Source organism: Typopeltis vanoorti, chromosome 23 (genome assembly GCF_054136105.1).
Source record: "Typopeltis vanoorti isolate ZY-2024b chromosome 23, IOZ_Tvanoo_1.0, whole genome shotgun sequence".
NCBI classification, from domain to species: domain Eukaryota; kingdom Metazoa; phylum Arthropoda; class Arachnida; order Uropygi; family Thelyphonidae; genus Typopeltis; species Typopeltis vanoorti.
This window is the reverse complement of record NC_143571.1, coordinates 24275622-24298961: the sequence shown is the minus strand read 5'-3', so window position 1 is coordinate 24298961 and position 23340 is coordinate 24275622. Positions and strand designations below refer to the sequence as shown.

General features: G+C 36.5%; 1 protein-coding gene across 2 annotated transcripts in view; it reads left to right on the top strand.

Moving 5' to 3' along the window:
* ATPsynB (ATP synthase subunit b, mitochondrial) overlaps positions 1-23340 on the top strand; it is a 123445-nt gene that overhangs the window by 94303 nt on the left and 5802 nt on the right. For both annotated transcript variants that reach the window (XM_090412856.1, XM_090412855.1), the window contains exons 6-7: positions 11288-11365; positions 18760-18861. In XM_090412856.1, coding sequence (XP_090268982.1) covers positions 11288-11365; positions 18760-18861 — 180 coding nt within the window. The remainder of the gene's footprint in view (positions 1-11287; positions 11366-18759; positions 18862-23340) is intronic.

The following is a 23340-nucleotide window of genomic DNA, read 5'->3' as shown; positions in this document are numbered from 1 at the left end:
ATTTGGTGTAATCTTTATTGTGGAGGGGGGATTGTGGTTCACTGGTTTTAGTATTTTTTGGGGTTATAGCCATTGGCTAAGAAAGTGTTGTGGATGTGGTTTAGTTCAGTAGTTAGGGCCTTGTCATCTGAGCAGATTAATTTTGCCCTGTTATATAGTGTTTTTATAACCCCATATTGTGGTGAGGGAGGGGGGGGGGGGATTGTTGGTGAATGTATCTGCCAGTATGGGTGGGTTTTCTGTAAACATAGAAAACCAAAGATCCATCAAGCTGGCGGGTGATTAAAGTGTCTAGGAAGGGGAGGGTGTTGTTTTCCTCTTTTTCTAAGGTGAACTGGACTCTGGGGTGTTGGTTGTTTAAGTGTGTTAGGAACGAGTGGAGTGAGTCTGAGCCATGTGGCCAAATAGCGAACATATCATCCACGTAACGAAGCCAAATAGTGGGTTTTTGTGGGGCGGAGTTTAAGGCTTTCTCTTCAAAAGTCTCCATAAAGAAATTGGCCAAGGGTGGGGAAAGTGGTGAACCCATGGCTGTCCCCTCTATCTGTTTGTAGAACTTTCCTTGCCAAACAAAATAGCCTGCATTCATTGTGAACTGAAATAGGGCTGAGATATCGGGAGGAAACTTGGCTTGGATGAGCTCTAGGGTTTCTTTGAGTGGGACATTAGTGAATAGGGAGGAGACGTCAAAACTGACCATTATGTCAGTGTGTGGGGGTGAGAGGTTTTCTATACTGGCTTTAAAGTGGGCTGAGTTTTTTATGTGTGATGGTGTGTTGCCAATATAGTGTGTGAGCGTTTTGGCTAAATGTTTGGCTAATTTATATGTGGGGGAATCAATGCCATCCACTATAGGAGTAATGGCACATTTTGTTTATGTATTTTTGGGAGTCCATATAATCGGGGGGGGGGGGGTCTAGAGTTATAAGGTTTTAGTTTGTTAGTGACTTCCACAGGCCAAGAAGTGACTTTCTTAAGGAGTCTGTGGAGAGTTCTAATCTGAGAGCTGGTGGGATTATATTCAATAGGGAGGTAAGTAGTACGGTCTAGTACTACTTACCTAAAGCATTAAGCTTACCTTTGTAGTCTTTTTGATTTAGCACCACAGTGGCGTTTCCCCTATCCGCTTTGGTGATTACTATTTTTTTGTTATTCTTCATTTCTTGTAGGGCTGCATATTCGTAACTGGTTGTTTGAGACTGATACCTTATGAAAAAATCTATTTCTTGGCTGGCATAGCACCTCCAGATATTAGAAACGAGAGGCTTAAAGCATTTGTGTCTATAGCCCATTCTCTATTTGGATGTTAACCAAAGGTATCCAAATAGAGGATGTCCATCAACTGTTAAAATCCAGGGAAAGCTTTCTTCATACCACTGAAAGCCTTATTGAACCACTCCAAAAATCAAGGAATCATGAAATCCTGATGGAAGACGAGTAACAGTCACCTTACAGATTGAGTTGTACCATCTGAAAGTCTTCCACCAAGCCACAGAGAAAACTGGACTATTTGGAAAGCTTTAAATAGGTTGCAGTGCAGCATCAGAAGATCCAAGAACAAAGTAAAAAAAGTGGGGACTCCATGTGAAGCATCCCTATGTGAATCTAGGCAGGAACAAACTATGACTCACCTCTTGAGCTGTAGGTTTCACTTTAGTTGTACAATGGACGATTTGATTAGTGTGATACCTAATGCTTGTGATCTGGCCCAATTCTGGTCAGCAAAAATTTGATGGACCTTCTAGTGTACAATACTTTTACTTTTTTATCATCATCATCAAATTCCTGCCATGTACTCTCAAGGGGTGTACAGGATAATAGTACTACATGAAAAATTTACATCATTACTGACTTCCTATCTACAATTTTTCTCCAACTCAATCTGTTACCTGTCAAGACTCCAACATCGTCAGATTTTATATTTTTATCTTTTAATGCACTTTTTATTGTATCAATCCACCTATATTTTGGTCTTCCTCTGGGTCATTTTCCTGCTAACCTGGCAGAGAACACATGTATTGCTAATCTTTCCTCGCCCATTCTGTTTAAGTGACTATACCACCTGAGATTAGTTCTGCTAATTCATTCCTGGATGCTTTCCTTCACTGCCTCTTTAACTTCCTGTATTGAGCATGGAGTTTGATTTTTTTTATCCTTGCAGACAACCTCACCACATGCCTCTCTGGCTGAATCAGTCTTCAAGTTTTCTTCAAGGCTTGCCACTGAATGTCCAAGATTTGGTTCCTGTTCTGAAACCCTTTCAGTTTTTGTTCAATAAATCTGTGTATTTTAGTCTACAGTTCACATCTGAGAGCTGCTCAACTTTTATTCGCTTTAAAACTTTCTTACATGTTATTCTTTTCAATATGAATTCAATTTTATCCCTCAAGGCTAAATGATGATCACTTCCAATTTCAAATCCTCTGTACACTCTGGTGTCCTACACCAATGAGAAAACATCATTATCAACAATAACATAGTAGACTTTTCTCATTCCTTGCCTCTTCTCTCCATGTGAATTTGTGCACATTTTTATGTTGGAACTTGGTGTTTGTAATAACCCGTCAATGTCCTGAGCAGAAATCCAACAGGTATTTACCATTATTATTAGCTTTGCTCTTTTCTTCAAATTTTTCCAAAATATTTTTGTATGTCTGACAATCATTTCCTACTCTGCTATTTAGATCCCCAACAGGGACCAACTTTTCCATTTTTGTTGTGTCAGTTGCTTTCTCTAAAGCCTCAAAAAATTCCTCCACTTCTACCTTAGTAGAACCTTTTGTGGGACCATAGGCCCAAATGTCTCATTGTCCAGTTCCCCATTCTCTTATTTGCCCACATCACTCTACTTGAGACTTTCCTGCCATTCAAGAAGATTAGCCTCGTATTTAGTGTTGAATACTATGGCTACTCTTTCTTTTCTTTGATTGTCATTGCATGAATACAACATTTTGTATTTATTGCTCAGAAAGATCTAACCAGTTTTTGTCTTTTTTTGTTTCAGTCAACGCTATTATGTCGATTTGGTATTTATCTAATTCCTCAGCTAGCTCCATTTTTTTGCTATTCAGGTCTCTTATGTTGATAGTACCGATCTTTAACTCTCATGATGTTGAGTTGGGGTGTGTTTTCAGATTTTACTTTTTACTCTAGATATATTCCAATGTGCAATCATTTTTTAAAAAAAATTTTTTTTTATAAATTTGTTTATTTGAACTATATTGCTTCTGACACGAATAAATGAAAAATAACCAATGCTGATCATCATGTAATCGTGAAAGAATGAATGAGGTTGTTTGCAATGGTAGAAAAATCGGAACTCCTTAGTGGACTTAAGAAGTTAGAGACAGTCATAGAAATAAAGACTACCTGATGCTTTAAGTTAGCATGTGCTCTGAGAATACAGGTCCAAGCAATGTGTAAAAATAGCTCAACAAAAGTCATGGGAAGGCTTATTGGAATATAGAAGATAAATATTAAGAAGGTGGAAGAAAGTTGTTCTGAAGGATATTGAATAGAAGACTATTATTGCTTTATTTTTTTGGGTAAAATTGATCTAGATTCTTTGATGATTTGGTTCTTCTATTAGAGTAAAACTAGCAATTCTGTTGCAAAGAGAATTCCTAACTGCAGAAATGTCATCTCATCCGCAAACCGATCCATATGAATAAATGGGTAGTAAAGATGTTTAGCATGTGCTGTTCGAAATGCTCAGAATGGTTGACAAAAGGCAGAGATTGGAGAACTCATTGCTATTCCTACAGTCTTTTATAATTTTTTATAAACAATTGAAATAATCAAAACCTGCCCAGCCACTCTGAACTTGAACTTCCTCTCCTTAAACATTGATCTTCTCCAGTCCTGCTTCCTAACAGTAAAATTATCCTCCTAGGAGATTTTAATGTCCGCAACACAACTGGCTTTCTCCTTCCTATTGTACAGATCAAGCAGACAGAGATGCTAAAACATTTGCCATCACTAACAACCTTACACCAGAATACCAGATAACCTTAACCACTCCTCAAACACCCTGGATCTTTCCACACCAGTAACCCTTCTAAATATACAGTGAATGTAGTGGACACCCTAGATAATTTCAACCGCAATCTAGTGCTTGTCTCTTTCCTCCCATGGAACAATGCTTACACAGCCACTCCCATAAAAGAGTAGTTTATTATTGTAACAGTGCAGGTGGAAGACTTCTGTGCCTCATTCCCATGATTGGACTATTGTCATGGAAACATACATTCCCCACACTACTCTGAACTGTCATCCCCTACTAAGTCCAGGTTCTCCAAAAGATGTGCCATGACTGTACAAACAAAAAACGAAGCATACCACAACTGCTTTACATCAAGAACTCTATCTCCCTTTAGTGCTTATACTCAAGCCCGAAATAACTGCAAGGACACTATCAATGTTTCCAAAACAGAGTTTGAAAGAGCAACAAGGAAATTATAGCTTGTCCAAATGGCAGCTGAGCCTTCTGGTTTCTTGCCAAAGCAATTGGTCATAACTTTTGCCCAGCACTCTTCCCACCCCATCATGCCATATGGCTCTTATTGCATCATAACCGCAGAAAAAGCCAGTCTCCTGGCATCACACTTTGCCTCTAATGCATGCATAACTGACCTTGGTAAACCCCCACCTGCTACCATTTCAGATGCCCAATACTCCATGCACCCTTTCAACAGAAAGAGATCAGAAAAATATTGTCCAAATTAGACATGTGATGCCATTCCTCCAATTGTCGTGGAAGTTTGTACACCAGAACTGACTCCTGTTCTATGTCACCCATATATATTTTTTACTCCACTGTTATCTTCCCCACAGCCTGGAAATTGGCCTATGTTGAACCCATTTCCAAGAAGGGTTACAAATCACTGCCATCAAACTAATACCTTATCTCACTCACCTCAGTCCTGCCCAAAGTAATGGAAAAAGCCATCAATTCAACTCCAACTCTACCTTTAAGGCACCCAGCTAATAAATGACCACCAGTATGAACTCTTTTGCTGCCGATCAACAGAAGATCTACTCGCATGTCACCCATCTCTGCACAAATGCCATGGAGAAGTTTTGCACATCTCAAATGATATCTCCAAAGCTTTTGACCAGGTCTAGCACAAAGGCCCACTAAGCAAATTCCCATCATTTGGTCTGTCCCATGACGTTTGCAATTGAATTGACAGCTTCTTGACTGAATGCATGCTATGTGTAATGGTGAATGGTTCTTTATCCTCTTGCCATTCAACTAATGCTGGGATTCCACAAAGTTCTGTTTTCTCACTAGACCTCTTCCTTCAATATATATATCAACTACCTACTTCAGTTGACCTTCAACTCAATATACCAATATGCAGATGACCACATATTACCACCACCACCCCTTTTCATTTGACAAACCTTATTGTACACAGACAACCTCAACCTACAGGACATCAACCATCACTATCCTCGATTCTAATTTCCAAGTCATCTTTCAGTGGGGTTCAGATAACACGTCGCCACTTTCAATGCTAGCAAAACCCATGTAGATAAACTTATATGTTGGTGATACATAACTGTCAGATTTTAGGAAAGACAACATATACTATAATATTAATTAAAAGAACTTTAATTAATACTTCCTATATTTCAGTAATTTTACATTACCATCTTCAGGGAACATAAAAATAATGATATGTGCATGCAGGCACTAACATTGAACAAATATGGCTGAAGTCAGTCCTAGAGTCTTAAAAGGTGCTGGGCTAAATTGGGTAGTCTTAACTGTTGGGCTGATATTCTAAGAATGCAAGCTTCTCATATTTGGGGCAGTCTCATGCATCGAAATTTGTTGAGGTTTGGGGAGTTTTTTAGAGCTGAGGCTGATTCCAGGAATAATCTCTCATATTTATACTTGCTGTGGTGTAGTAAAGTGGATTTCTTCCAGCCTATTTTGTGGCAGGTGTCCAAAAGCATGGTCAGCAAGTCCTGAGTGGCTGTATTTGGTGGAACCAGATATAATCCTTATGTTTAGATATCCAGATATTAGCTGTTCTGCCTGTTTGGTCATAGTAAGACAGTTTGCAACTACAAGGGACCTGGTATTCTCCAGGTAGGTCTAGGGGAAGCGGCTGGTTCTTGGGGGAGCAGATAAGAGATGCCAGTTTTTTATATGGTTTGTAACACGTCAAGTCATATTTTTTTAGGATTTTGTAGAAATATATTTACTATTTATACATCTTAACATATGGGATTTATACTTCTTAATTGTAGAGGAAGATTATACGGTGTGGGAAGTTTTCCTAAATGAACAACTTTTATCTGTTATTTTTTCATTCCATCACTGGACGTTATTCAGAAGTTTATTTGATTTGTTAACTTGCAGTCATCAGATCTGCTAAGAACAACTACTATATATTCCACCTTATTCTTAGTTATAACAGGATTGGCATTCTACATAATTAATTGTGTTATTTCTTTGGACTAATGTAATACTGATTTGAGCTCCTTATTTTTGCAGTATGCACATCATTGTTGTAATGTTTATTATAACTGTTATGCTTTTCTGTTTGGCTGCAACTGTTATAATTTGCACTGAATACAGGTATGAAGGCTGAAAACTTTCTGCTAAACAATATTATGTAAGTGCTTTGTTTTGTTTTGGTGATGCTTATTTCTGTTCTGTTGAGGATGTTCCACTAGCTGATTTTACTGTTCTTTCTGTTCATGATAAAAACACATAGCCATCCAGTATGCTATTCTGATTTACTGTTTCATCATAATGTACATCATTTCTGCCAATACTGAATGCAGTTAATTGACTTAATCCCAAATTACTAGCCCATCCTTGTTCATACAGCATCTAAGTGGACAGTAATTTGGTACAGTTTGGAAAAGTGAAAGTTGAACATTGTCAGATGTTCTGTGATTGTTTTCACAGCTTCGGCTGGGTCCCCTTGTTCCAGTGATGGGAAATCTTAACACTACAGTTTATAATGATGTTCTAGACCAGTGATTTTCAACCTTTTCCATAATACGGCACACCTAGACTTCTTCTTTCACTACGCATTATTCTCGCTTCCTATGCAGGGTCTGTGTGTTACTTATATGGGACATTGTTAGTACCACTCCCAACCAATCTGTCGCCTAGTCTACCACTGGGGGGGGGTATATTTTTGGCTGTAGAAGCATATGTTCACGGGGACGGTTTGCCTGCTTGCAGGATGAAAAATGCCAGATAAACTGGCGGAAAAAACCCTACTGCCCATGCCGAAGACCGGCTAACTTGGCTATGCCTGAGGAAGTTCCTCACGTCTCCGACGGGAATCGAACCTGGAACACTTCGCAACCATATTCCCCAGGCACATGGTTGCGAAGCACAAAGCCACTAGGCTAACCGCATGGACTCGGCACACCTAGACTAATTATTAAATTTCTGCGGCACACTAAAAATATATTCTTTTAATTTTTTTTGATGATCTGGCAAAAAATAGGCATAATTTTGATTGATTTACACACACAAGAAGAGGGAAGACCAGACACTAATAAATAAATGCACAAATTACGACATTATTTCTTTCAATTTTAATTTGTTTTCTTAAATCCTGCAGTACACCTGAAGACCTCTTGTGGCACATCGGTTGAAAATTACTGTTCTAGACAATTATGTTAAGATTTCCATGTTAATTACCATAGCAACATAACCAAAATCGAGTGGAAAGCCTTACCAGAAGATTGAAGTGTAGTTCATTATCAGTCTTTTGCAAATGCCTACTGCAAAAACAAAGATGATGGCAACAAAGCATGATGACAGAGCATTCCCATAATTGCTATCAAATGTCACAGCTTTAGACTAGATATTACAGACACCAACAAAAAAAAAAAAAGGAAAAAAAAAAAGTCTTCTCTACATTCTTTTGCCATTGGTGACATTCTCACTGCTTAAAAATTGATGAATTGGCATATAAACATTCTCGAATGTGACCAGCCTTTTTTTCTGGCCACTTCTCCCTTCAGTAAAATAGTTACTGCTTTTCAGCAATGTTTATTGCTATTAATGAAACTTTCTCCTTCAAAATCAAATCAATTTAAACTAAGCTAGGACAGATCCACAAACAGAACCCCAACAAAAAATCACCGATAGGCTTATTGTGTCAGTGAAGCACGAATTGATCAAAGCTGGGTGGGGGGACTACACCTTCATTCTAAACTTCCACACCAAAAGTGATGAAATGCTGAAGGCTGACATCACCAAACACCAAAAAAATGCAGTTTCAATCCCAGAAAAAAAACACTAGATGTCATCATTTCAGACCTATGGGGGAAAAAAAAAAACATGAAATGAACTTCCTGCAACTGGTAAAAGTAACCTGTATGGTAACTGTGAACAACCTTAAAGTCATATCTTTGTTGTGTAGACAAGCTTAGCCCAACCTTACCTTCAGCCAGTGAGAACAAGGTCATCTACTCTGCCAACAGCTGAAAGAAAAACAAATAAAAAAAGAAAGAAAGCTGTGACAAAACATGGACTTTGAATACAAAAGAGAAATGCCAATGCAGAAATAAAACACTACTGATAGCCATCTTGGAAGTCAAAGTACTGAATAGGGAATGCTATGACCCACCCAATCAACAAAAACTGCACAGAGCCTTCCAAATTCATTTTGCAAATATACATAGTCTCAGCTCCAAACCTCAACATTGTTCACTTCCATCTGCAGAACCCCCACCTTGTTTTCCTGACAGAAACCCAAATTTCAGCCTCTCTTAGCTGAAATTTCTACCCATCTTAGCTTTCCTGACATGTTTTAATACTTTTAGATTACTTTCAGGACGAAGTTCAAGCATAGTTCAACCCTGAATCTTCTGATTATGATCTTCTATGGCTGAAAATCTCTGCCTCATTCTGTCCAATCCATGTGCTATCTCTGTGCCACCAACTATATGCTCACCCAGTGCCAACAACCACTGAACTTTTCTACTTCCTCTCCTTAGATAAAAGTGTCCTTCAGTCCAACTTGATAAGCACTAGGTTGCGGTCTGAATTACCCAAGGGAGATGCAGCCTTCACAGTGTGAGGTCCTTCTTGGAGATTTTAGCATTCACAATACCACCTGGCTTTTCTTCTCCAACTGCACAGACCAAGCAAGTGTGTGGGTGTGGGGGGGGGACTGACCAAGATATTTGCCATCACAAATAACCTTTTACAATTGATCCCATGCTCAGCGAGAGTATCAGGTAACCCTAAACACTCTGGGCATCTTCTTCACTAGCGATCCCACAATGTATACTTAGTAATTCATACCACAACCTTAGGCTTATTCTTCTCCCACTGAACAACACACGCACACAGCTATTCTCCACCAATTATAAGAATAGCAAGTGAAATGATCTGTGACTTCTATGCCTCTTGGTTGAACTATTGCCTACAACCTTCCAACCCAAGTATATGCACCAAAGACATCACGGATGTAATCCTCTCCAGTATGGAAGCATATATTTCCCATTCCATGCTAAATTTCCATCCCTTAAGTAATTCTTGGGTTCTTCAAAAGATGCACTAGGACTGTACGAATGAGGTACTAAGCATATCGCAACTGGCTATCATCAAGAACTCTACCTTCTTTCACTGCTTACACTAAAGCCTGAAACAGCTGCAAGAAAATTATCACTGCATTGAAAACTAATTTCCAAAGAGCCAAAAGCAAGAAACTTGCATCATGCCCAAATGGCATTCATGCCTTTTTGGACTCCTGCCAAAGCAGTTGGCCACAATTTTTGTCCAACACTCCTCCCACTGTTACTCCATCCAGAATAAAAAGCCAATCTCCTGGCATCATGCTTTTACTCAAATGCTTACATAAGTGATTTTAGTAAATGCCTCTCTACTCCCCAACTATTCTGACGCCCAACACTGATTTCTCCTCTGACCTTTCATCAGGAAGTGATCTCTGTTCAGACCAGATACCAAAAAGTCATCTGGCACTGATGGCATTCCTTTATTTGTCCTGAAGATATGCACTCCAGTGTTGACTCCTGTTCTTCATCACCTTTTTATGCTCTTATTCCACTGGTATCTACTCTACACCAGTCCATGTTCAACCCATTCCTAAGAAGGGTGATAAATCCTTATCAGATGATCTCGTGCTTTCTCTCTCTCACACAAACACCTCAGTCCTCTCCAAAGTAATGGAGAGAAAACCATTACCAAAACTTCGATGCCATCTTGAGAATACTTAACTAATAAATGACTGCCAGTATAGATTCTGCCAATGCCAATCAACAGGAGACCTGCTTACCTTATGGAAAACTTTGGCAAAGCCTAAGTGATTCCACTCGAAACTCCAATGGCTTTCAACCAGGTCTGGCACAGGGTCTATTAAGTAAGCTCCCATCATTTGGTCTGTCCTGTGACATCTATAAATAGATTGCCAGTTATCTCACTAGATGCACATTATGTGTGATGTTGGACAGTCCCCTGTCTTCTAACTGTACAACTAATGCTGGGGTTCCTCAAGGTTCTGTCCTCTCACCCATCCTCTTCCTTCTGTATATCAGTAGCCTGCAACTTTGACCACCAGTCGAACACAAAGTACATTTCGTTGTCAGCAAAATCAGCAAATCTCCTCACTTGACAACCCTTGCACACACACAAACCACTGCGACTTATACAAAGCAAACTCTGCTCACATCTTAAAAAAAATTAATCATCTGAAACAGAGAGACAATATATAGCTAAAAATAGCCTAGGATACTGGTAAGTTTGTGTTTCATTATACATAAACACATTTCATTTGGCTGGCCACGGTTGGCTGAGTGCTTAGCATATCTGCTTGCCAACCAACAGGCTTCAGGTTCAAATCATATGACACGTGGATTTTGGTGATTGTCTTTGGATTGGGGGGAGGTGAATGTCATTGTCCAGTGGGAGACCACTGCCCTGCTTACTGGAGGTCTTAAGTTGATTGAAAAAGTTCTGTGTTAAGTCTCTAGAGCAGGATTTTCAGACTATGAAAAAATAAATGAAACACACACACACACAAAATTGTGTGTGTAATTTTGAAATATATGTTTATTTTGAACTCTAGCAAATCTTTTCTTGCTAGTGGCATTACAGAGTGATCTAGTATACTGTAGTTTCAACTACATCTAGAAAAGACTTGGCAGTAGCTCTGAACAGCTGTTTATTTTGTTGAATTGTAATCACTACAGGTCGCTAGTTAGTCATACATTTAAAATTCATTGAGTATGTGTAGTATTTTAGAATATTTCTGAGAATGTGATTCTATTGATATTTTAGGAGAATGTACAGATGCAACTTGAAGCAGAATACAGGAAACGATTAATGATGGTTTATGAAGCTGTAAAGAAGCGATTAGTAAGTTGAATTTAGAGTTTTATAAAAAAAAAAATATGTTTTTCAAGTTGCATTTCTTTAGAAACTTATTTCTGTTACATAATTGCCAACTTTCTCAGTGTAGATAGTCAGTTTTCTGTTTTTTTCATTCATTCTTCATCTGATTTTTTAAAATTTTGATATTGTAAAGAATGCTGAAATTACAGGTATTAATACATCAGTTTGAATATATTCAAATTAATACATTAAATATTTATGGTGCTGGGCCTGACATCGATTTAGATCCATTAGTTGTTGTGCCATGATAAAAAGTCATTATTTTTATCCTGGTGAAAATCGTTTCAATAACGAAAATTTTTTTTAATATTATAAATGGGATGAGTGAAATATGAACAAAATCAGGATGCTTGATTTGCTTGATCGTCCTGCCAAATTATTAAGATTAATCATTTTGAACCAATTTGTTCTATGTTTAGCATAACCTTCATTTACATTCCTTGGTAATTTCCATGTCAGTTTAGTTGCAAAAATGTGTCATGTGTCCAGTTAATATATCAGGAGGTGGTTGTTCAAGTATTGGGATAGTTGATTAAAGGTAAAATCCAACATTGGGTGGCTGCAATACTCTATAGTGGGCAGCACTGCTTTGTATAGGGTAGGGCCTCTCTTAGCAGTTTATTCACATTTTATAATAAAGTGACATCAGAATTAGATAAAGGAAATGGCTACACCATGATATTGCTTTGAAAAGGGCATTTGACAGAATACCACATGGAAAATTATTACAAAAGTTGAAACAAATGGGAATGGATATGAAGCAAGTAGCATGATGGGGTGACTTAACAGACAGACACCAGAGAGTAGTATATGGTGGAGTGGAATCTAGGAGAATAAGGGTGACTAGTAGAAGTACCTCAGGTTCTGCATGGCCACTACTCTTTAATTTGTATATCAGTGATGTAGGCAAAGATTTAAGAGGAGATATTCAGTTGTTTGCTGATGATGTGGAGCTAGAGAGAGCTGATAAAGTTGATAAAGGTGATGTAGATATCCTGCAGAATGATTTAAATAAATTGGCATTGTGGACAAAGGATAATGATTGTCAATTTAATGTTGCAAAATGTCAAGTTATGCACTTCGACTCAAAAAGGTTGCATACAGGGTATCATATTGATGGTACTGGATTGCAGGAAGTTAATGAGGCTAGGGACTTGGAGAGAATGGTGTACAGAGAAGTGAAGTTCAGAGGGCATATTGCAAAAGTTGGTAAAATGGTTCAAAGGATTATTTGGATGTTGAAAAACATGCCAACAAGTAAAGATAGAGAAGTTATCATTCTTCTTTATAAGGCTATGATTCAGCTGTATCTTGACTACTGTGCACAAATTTGGTCACCCGGGTTTTCTTGAGGACCAGGAGATGACTACACTGGTAACAATCTGTGGCATACTCCCTATGAGGCAAGGTTGAAGGTTTGTGGGTTATAAAGTTTAGTTGATAAGCAGAAGAGAGGGGACATGATGGAAATTTTTAAAATATAAAGAGATTTATAAAATTGATGCAAGGGAAATATTTTCGATATACGACAAATAGAGAACTAGGGCCATCTGTGGACGTTGTGTAAGAGTGTGGTTAGTAGGTAAGTGCAGAACAGATTTTTTTGCATGGAGTTTGGTGAATGAGTGAAAATGGATTGCCAGAATTAGTTGTGATTTCCCTGACTGTGAATGAGTTTAAGGAGAGATGTGATAAGTTTTATGTGTATAATAGTTTGGGTCCTCCCACAATGAGTCTCCAGAATTATCCTGTATGTATAATTATACATACTATTATATATATATTATATATTATATATATATATATATATGTAATAATAATAAATAATAGTGTGTTTCAAAATTGGAATACCAGAATAGGCATGCTAAGAATAAATTTCAAGAATGGAATACTCACATAGAAATCTTTGTTTGTTAAAATTTTTACTTTTGTTTCACAGGCATCTTCCATACATAAATGGAACAGCAATTAAACAATAACAGAAAATTCTGAAATTAAAAAAAAAAAAAGTTAATCATAAGATTAAAAGTTAGTACAATTTTCAATCTGCTAATCTCTCCTGTCTCTCATAAAAGGAATAAATGTAGACTATCTGATCTATTTATGCTTGGATAATGAAGCAACATTTTACAAGTTCCTTTCTAAAGATGTCCATAAGAAATCATCATCAAATTCCTGCCATGTACCCTCAAGGGGTGTACAGGATATGATAGTACTACACAAAAAAAATTACATCATTACTAACTTCCTATCTACAATTTTCCTCCAAATCAGTCTGTTACCTGTCAAGACTCCAACATTATCAGATCTTATATTTCTATCCTCTAAGGTACTTTTTACTGTATCAATCAACCTACATCTTGGTCTTCCTCTGGGTCTTTTCCCTTCCAACCTAGCAGAGAACACTTGTTTTGCTAATCTTTCCTCTCCCATTCTGTTTAAGTGACCATACCACCTGAGATTAGCTTTGTTAATGCATTCCTGGATGCTGACAATGTCAAGTCTTTCCTAATATCCTCGTTTTTAATATGATATTGCCATTGATGCCATCTGTTCATGCCCATAATCTTTCTCAGGACTCAAACCTGCAGTCTCTGGTCTTTGGTCAAGTGTTTTACTTCTGATCCAGCTCTCAGATACATAAATTAAAATTGACTTGAATACTGTCTTGTATACAGCTAATTTAGTGTTTTCGCTAATTTCTCTCTTATTCCATATAAATTTATTCAGTTGACTTCCTGCCATATAAGCTTTGTTGATTCTGTTGTCTATTTCCATATTTAATTTACCATCTTCACTAAAAATCGTGTATAAGTAGCTGAAATGTTTTACTTGTTCTATAGGTTCTCCATTCAAATGCAGTTGATATTTTCAATGTTTCTGCTTATTTTCATTGTTTTTGTCTTTTTAATGCTGACCTTCACACCATATCTATTACAACAGTTATTCACTTTAGTCAGGGAATCTTACAGATTTGTAGTGGATTTATTTAGAAGGATAACATCATCCGCATAAAGCAAAGAGCTGAGATTAACATCTCCAATTTTGATATCAGGTTTAATGCCCTTTCCTTCATAATGTGATCCATATAGATAATGTACATCCTTTTCTCACACCAGATTTAACATTAAACCATCTTCCTATACTTTCTTCAATTCTAACTGCTGACTTACAACTCAAATAAAGACTAAATATTGCTTTGCCCCACTGACACCATACAACTATAGCGTTTTGAATAGCTTCTATCTTGGCACCTTGTCATATGTTTTTTTCAGATCTACAAAACTTAAATACAGATCTTTGTTATATTTCCATGATTTCTCAATCATTTGTCATAAAGTGAAAATCTAATCCTGACATCCTCTATTTGACCTGAATCCAGCTTGTTCTTCACCAGGCTTCGTTTTCACAATCCTTCTTGACTGTTTATCTAGTATACTTGCGTAAATCTTACCAGGAACACTCAGTAGAGAAATACCTGTGTAATTCTCACATTCAATTTTATTTCCCTTTTATGTACTATGAGAGCTCTACTCCACTCATCTGGAATTTGTCCAGGCCTTCTGAACTAACCAGTGTGACCACTGTAAGACTTTTATACCACCATACTTCAGCATTTCTGGTCGAATATCATCTACTCCTGCTGCCTTTCCACATTTCAAGCCTTTGATGGCATTTTCTACTTCAAGTATGGATATGTATTCCTGACTGCATGCCTGGTCAGTGTATTTTACCACTTTGCTGTCATTAATGCTTATTTCATTTAGCAATTTTTCGAAGTAATTACTCCATACTTCAAGGATATCTTTTTCTCCTGTTTCATTTTCACCTTTATCATCTCTAATTCCATTTACAGCACTCTTTCCTCCATTTCTGAGTTGAATATCTAAGATATTCAACCTCCAGAATATCTTACCACCTTCTTGATATTTATTTTCTCTGTTAATGCTAAAGTTCTCCCATGACTTTTGTTTAGCCAGTTTTACACAGTGTTTAGATTTCTGACATTTGTCTCTGTAATCTTTAAGAGCACAAGCTGACTTATTTGCCAGGAACTTTCGATATGCTTTCTTCTTTTCTTTCACTGCCTCTTTAACTTCCTTTGTCCACCATGGAGTTCTGATTTTTCTATCCTTACAGACAACCTTACCACATGCCTCTCTAACTGAATCAATCAGTGTTTTCTTCAGGGCTTGCCAATGAATCTCCATGGTTTGCTTCCTTTTCTCAATCTCTTTCATTTTTTCTTGAATAATATTTGTGTATTTAAGTCTGCAGTTCACATCTGAGATCTGCTCAACTTTTATTCGTTTTAAAACTTTCATGTTCTTCTCTTCAATATGAAATTCAATTTCATCCTACTCAAGGTGATCTTGAGTAGGATCCTCTGTACACTCTGGTATCCTGCACCAGGGAGAAAACATTACTGTCAACAATAACATTGTCAGTGGGATTTTTCTTATTCCTTACCTCTTCTCTCCATGTGAATTTGTGTACATTTTTATGTTGGAACATTATGTTAGTAATAACCAGTCCAAGTTTTAAGCAGAAATCCAAGTATTTTCCATTATTATTAGCTTTGCTCTTTTCTCAAAATTTTCCCAGTATATTTTTATATATCTGACAATCATTTCCTACTCTGCTATTTAGATCCCCAATTTTTCCTTTTTCATTGTGTCAGTTGCTTTCTCTAAAGCCTTAAAAAATTCCTCCACTTCTACCTTAGTAGAACATTCCATGGGCTATAGGCACAAGTAAGTCTCATTGTCCAGTTCACCATTCTCATATATGCCCACATCATTCTACTTGAGACTGTCTGCTATTCAAGAAGATTAACCTCGTATTTAGTGTTGAATGTTGTGTTGTGTTCCTGTCTTAGTTCTTGTAAACATTTTAATGTCGGAATTTCATATATTAATTGTTTTATAATTTAGATCATCATATAAAAGCTGTCATTTCTAGGTTCCATGCTATTGTTATCTGTATTTTTTTGATGCTGCTCTATTGTTGTGTTGGGTTTTGACACCATTTTTAAGGACTGTCTTAATTTAGCAGTATGTCTTAAAATATATTAGCAAATGTACTGAATACAGTAAAATTGCAATAGTTAAATCAAGTGGCCAGCATGCTCCCCAGATCTCAATGGAATGCAATAGGGAAGCACATTGCTACTTGAACTTTCTCTCCAGAAAACAAATAAGACCTTCTCCTTTCTCTGAAGGATGAGTGGGCCAGTTTGCCTTAACAGCTTCTGAATCACTTAATGCTAAGCATGGTACAATGTTTTGAGAGCCACATCACAGTTTGAGTAGACATAAGTCCATACTAAAATGTCTCTCTACATAGTTTTCTGTAAGCACTGTACATTAATTTCTGAACTACATCCTTAGGAAATTTGAAACTTTTGCAAAAGCGTATTGCAATTTAATTTGTACGAAATATATAACACATTTTTTGTGTAATATAATTTACTAGTGTGCTGGCAATAACTCATTTTTTTCATATTTTTTCATATACAAGTGAAAATGTAGTTTGACCTTAGCTTTTGGACATCTGTGTATATTTACAATATCATATGTATTATTGGAAATTTGTAAATTAAGTATTGGATCCAGGTGTTATTTAATAATATCCAGATCAAGACCTGGTGACATAATGAAAATTGAATATACATCAAGAAAGAAAGTATTTTATATTTAGCCTAAATCATAAAAGAATATCGGAAAGTCATTTTTTATTCTAAACAAAATATCTGTATTATTGGAAATTTGTAAATTAAGTATTGGATCCAGGTGTTATTTAATAATATCCAGATCAAGACCTGGTGACATAATCAAAATTGAATATACATCAAGAAAGAAAGTATTTTATATTTAGCCTAAATCATAAAAGAATATCGGAAAGTCATTTTTTATGCTACACAAAATATCTGTGCATCATAAAATATTATTATGGGAATCACTTATGTTTAATTTAAATGTCTTTATTTGTAAAATTTTCAGCTAAGTTTCATAGCCGTTATCAAACAATTATAGGAAATCACGAAAAAGAGAACAATTCATTTGAAAGTGTGTGATGTTATGGCTATCGGTTCAGGAGAATGACAATATCTATTAAACTTAGCTGAAAATTTTACAAATAAAGGCATTTAAATTAGACATAAGTGATTCTGGTAATAATATTTCATGATTAATTTTTTTCTCTTATGTCTCGATTTTTAGAAAATAATATAAAATATTCAAGGCAAACAAGCCACTTTTGCTGCTTCAAAGCCAACAACTTTCCCTTCCAGAGCACGTATCCAACTATTTTCTTGCTGCTGTAGTAGAATCTACAGTACTTAATAGACTGCCATAAAACTCTTTGGTGTGCAAATAAAGCTCATCTACAAGCTTTAGAAATAATGGTAGGCAACATTCAGATGCCAGCATATAGCTTTTCTTACAGCAGGCTTTCTCTTTCAGTAACAGAAGCTACACACTTTGATGTACACATCTGTTGGATTCCAAGCAATAATGATATTAAGAGAAACGTGGCTGCAGATACTGCAGCGAGGTCATCTCATTTCTCAAACATCGACCATCTGCCTGTACATTGCACAGTTTATCCAGTGGCAGTCATCTTGTCATAGAGAGAGACCAATAATAAGCTCTACCAAATTAAGCCTGAAATTAAACTATTGCAGCCTAGCCTGTGCAGAGTTTGGACAGAGGAAGTTGTTGCTCAGCTCTGTATAGGTCATATTCTTCTTATGCTCCTTACTGAGGGATAAGGACATGCTTATTTGTGAGTTTTGTGATACTGGACTATCCACACTCATGTTTTAATCGACTGCCTCTGTTTTTGCCAACAAGCACAGTCATTACTTTAGCCAGTTTTATAATCTGCCTGAGCCCTGTGCACTCAAACAGATTTTATCAGACTCATAGAATATGCCCTGGTTTTTAAATTTTTACAGAGCATTAATCTGTAACGTCTCAAAAGTTATTAGTTTAACTTTTTGTAAATAAGCTTTTAAAAACCTATTTTTTCATGTACATTTTGTATATTTTAATTTTTTTTTATAGTTCTTTTTACAACTTTTATACCCATCTTTTACATTTGCTTTTCTACACTGATTTTATGCTATTTTATTATTCTGATTTTTAAATATAGTTTTTAGACCAATATATACCGATTATTACATGTGTTCTGGTGCAATGTGACCATAGATGTCCTTGAGCCATTAACCCTCCCCCCAAAAAAATCTAAATAATATATGAAATGTATAAATTATATTGAGCTAAAATTATAGTATGTATTTAGATGTTAATATTTCAAGTAATTAATTTTTATTTGTGTAAATTTTTATATACTAGGACTATCAGCTGGAAGCACAAAGTGCACAACGTCAGTTTGAACAGAAATATATGGTTGAGTGGATCATAAATAACGTCATTAAAAGTATTACTCCACAGCAGGTATATACAAATATTTTTGTTTTATTTTTAAGTCCTTGATAATCCTTGTTATGGATCTGAGAGTTGGGTTAGAAATAAAGTACTTGATCACAGACTGGAGACCACATATATGAGGGTTCTGAGAAAACTTAGGTGAGTGTGGTATCAATGGCACAATCATATTAAAAATGAAGGTATTAGAAAGGAAATTGACATTATTAGTTTTCAAGAATGTGTAATGTGTAACTAGAGCTAATCTAAGTGGTATGACCACATAGAATGGGTGAAGAAAGGTTAGCAAAACAGATATTTGATGCCAAGATGGTAGGAAAGAGATCTAGGAGGATTGATTCGGTGAGAAGTACGTTAGAAGCGCGAAATTTTATATATGACAGTATTGGAGTTCTCGTAAGTAACTGATTATTGTTACTTACAATAATTGTTGATACTTATTGTTGTAAGCATACTTACAACAATAAGTATCATGTAATGCTGTTATAGTAACCTGAATACCCTTTGGGGATACATATCAGGAAATTGATGATGAAAATCATTCATTCCAAAAATGTGCATACTAGGTTTTTCCAGTGTATGTTTGTAAATTTACTTTGCGTAGTTGGTTTCTGCCCCCCCCCCCTCTCAAGTCATCAGAATTCAAGGAGAACCAGCCTACCAGTCCAGAACACGGGGGGGGGGGCAGTTGGGGCATAGCCTATCCTAGTGTGTGTGTATATATATATATATATATATAGGACAGACAGGTACTGTGCTTATTTTTTTAATTCATGCTTTCATCGTCAATTTCCTGATATATATACAGGGTGTTCGGGATAAATTTGACAGTTTCGTAAGGAAAAAGAAAATCTTCTTTGTATCTATTAAATTTAATGAATTGACAAAAAAACATTACAGGCAGAGTTAATTACAATACTATCAACAAGATTTACTCAAAATAACCACCATTAGCATCGATCACAGCTTCAATTCTGCTTCGGAACCTCGAACAAGCTGATGCTACAGTCTCCCTGGGAAGGGCCGCAAAAACTGTTTTAATTTTATCCATTAACTGGGCTTTTGTATTACTGGAAGTGCGATTGGTGTCTTTTTCAACTGCGCCCCATACAAAATAATCCATGGGGTTAAGGTCTGGGGAGTTTGGAGGCCAAACATTTGGACTGGTGAAGTCGTAGAAATTTTCAGACAACCATTTTTGACTTTTCCCAGAGGTGTGGCAAGGGGCCGAATCCTGCTGCCATACATACGGCCTACCATTGGCTACCCTTGTTATCCAGGGCTTGACTACAGTTAGCAACTCCACGAACAAAGCCCGAATTCCAATGCCAGGGTTCTTCAACACCTGTTCCTGCAGATTTGCGAGGAATTCTGCTGTACGAACGCAATCAGATCGTCTGCTAGGGATCTTTCTTCTTGCTACATCCTCGTAGTCACCATTGCAAGTCTCTAGTTCATGCCTGATTGTTTTTACTGTATTCAGGGAGCATTGGGCAGCAGTCGTAATATCCTTATTTTGATGGCGGGCACGAATCATCATGATACAAGTTATTCTCTTCCATGATTCAGGTGGGTTCCAGCTATCCATCCTTTCTGACATCTTGTATATGAATGAAGAAGGGTCCAAACTTTTAAATGAAGAGAAGTGTGTGTTAATACATGTAACTTACGGAAAAATATAATTAATTATAAATATGTCAAATTTATCCCGAACACCCTGTATATGTATGTACACACACACACACTTTCAAGTATATAATCATGTAGTACTGTGATTAAGTTTACATTAAAACTAATCTCCTGATAACAGTTTTCCTCCAAATTAATCTATTACTTCCGTAAAATTTAATGGAAAGAAAGGGATTAAACTACTAATTTCTTTCACTTATTGTTTTGTGTGTGTGTGTTAATAACATATTAATATTTAATATTGCCATTCATTTCTGATTTGACAGAGACAAAATATTGAAACAATTAAACTTATTGTTTAATTATTTCTCTTTGTGCTGTATTCTTTCCATTAAATTTTATTATGAGTGGAAACCAACACCTAAGCTTAAATACGTGTTTAGTCTATTACTTCTCAGCACTCCAATATTGTTGTATTGGAGTTTGAAGTTATATTGGAGTATCTAACATTTTAGTCTTCTAAGGCATTGCTGACTGAATCAGTTCCCCTTTAACTACCTTAGATTAGCCCTGTCACACATTCTTAAATGCTATCAATGTCCACTTCTTTTCTAATAACTTCATTTTTAATATGATTCTGCCATTTGTGCCATCTATTTACTCCTGATTTTTCTCAAAACTCTCATATCTGTGGTCCTCTAATCTTTGATCAAGTGCTTTATTTCTAACCCAACACTCTATATCTTACAATCCCAACAATCTATAAATTAAAACTGGTTCGATGAACACTGTCTTGTATAATGCTAATTTTAGCTAATTTCTCTTATTCCATATGTGTTTATTCATCTGGCTTCCAAATTTAATTTGGAAATAGACATCTTCACTGAAACTGTGCCTAAATAGCTGAAATAATTTACTTTGTCATCAGCAGGTTCTCCAATGAGAATGAAATTTTCAATGTTCTTGCCTATTTTCATAAATTTTTTTTTTGTTTTTTTTTTCTGATTTTCATGCCAGATTTGTTACAGCTGTTATTCAGTTTAACTGCAGAATCCCATACTTGCACTGTGCATTCAGGAGTATGTTATCTGCATTAACAAAGAGCTAAGTTCGTTTGATATCTCTGATTCTAATATTAGGTTTAATGCCACTTTCTTTCATAATGCAATCCATATAGTAGATGAATAAGAGTGGAGATGTGTGTACCCCTGTCTTACTATGATAGTACATCAAACCATCTTCCTGTATTCTTTTAGTTCTAACTGCTGACTTACAATTTAAATATGGATTATGAATTGCTCTATATAAGGTTCAGTTTATTCCATATGTTTGTAATGTTTTGAAAAGCTTTTCTCTGTCATACACCTTTTCCAGATCTACAACACTTAAGCACGGATTCTTGTTATATTCCAATGATTTCTCAGTTATTTGTTGTAAAGTAAAAACCCATCTCGACAACCTCTATTTCGTCTGAACTCAGCTTAAGTTTTTCTACAACAATTTTTTTTAGCATCTTAAGTATTATTGTTATTAATATCCAAACTCCATGGAGTCAAACGATTTATCATGGGAGATCTATACTCTCTCACACCAAAAGATCATTGAGCCATGCCTTGAATCCATTCGCAGTTTCCGCACTCACCACACTTTCAGGCGATTCATTCCGCTCACCATACAAAGAACTTACTGCTCACTCTCCTGCTCATACCCTCCTTATACAGCTTCCAGAAATCGCATTTAGTTCTACCCTTGCTTCCCTCTACTCTATGTAATATCTTCTCCATTAATCTGGTAACAACCCCCCTCACCAACTTATATGTCTCAGTCATATCCCCTTCTTCTTCTCTTCACAAGGCTCTGTAAGTTGCATTCCTCCCTGAAAACCAGGTGACCAAATCTGTGCATAGTATATATGTGGCCTCATCAAAGGAACCATAACCTCTTTGCTTCTGCATATCAATGTCCTCCTCATTATTGCCATAATCCATTGGGATGGACTTACAATTTTAGCAATGTGATCTTCAACTTCAAATCTCTGTCCACCATCACTCCCAGATCTCTCATCTTCTCCATCAGAATTTCTCATTTAATTGTATATTCTGTATCTCAACCTTGACCTTTGCAATATTAAAATGACAGCTTTAATAATTTGCCTACTCACATAGTCTATTTCAGATCTTCCTGCAAAGCCATATCTGCTCTATTTCTCATAGCCCTTTCCATTTTGCATCATTGACAAAAAGCTGCACATCTCCAGTTAAGCCAGTCTTAATGTCATTAACATGCGAGTTAAATAATAATGGTCCCAAAACAGATCCTTATGGCACCCCACTAATGACCTCCCGCTTTTGGAATACCCTCCATATATAACCTGCCGATACATGTCTCGCAGCCAATCAGCTATCCAACTTATTATTCTGTTATCTAATCCCATCTGTTTCAGTTTAGCTATTAGCTTTTCATGTGGTAATCTATCAAAGGCCTTTGAAAAATCCAAGTCCACCACTGTATGTGCATCTCCTTTATCAAGTGAGTTTGTCACCTTGTTGTAATGCGTAAGCAGATTGGTGAAACATGACCTCCCCCTAATAAATCCATGCTGACCATTATAAAGAACACTGCTATTATCAATCCACTTGTCCTTACCTTACCAACTTCTCTAATATCTTAAGAACAGCCTCAGATACACAAATTGGCCTAAAATTTGTTTCCTTACTTTTGCTTCACAAAGGGATTGGGGGGGGTAATTTTTCTCACCTTCCATTCCTTTGGAAGTGGCTGTATTGCATAAACTCAGGTTAAATAGTTTTGCCAAAGATGTCATTAATTCTACAGGGCATTCCCTCAAGACATAGTGAT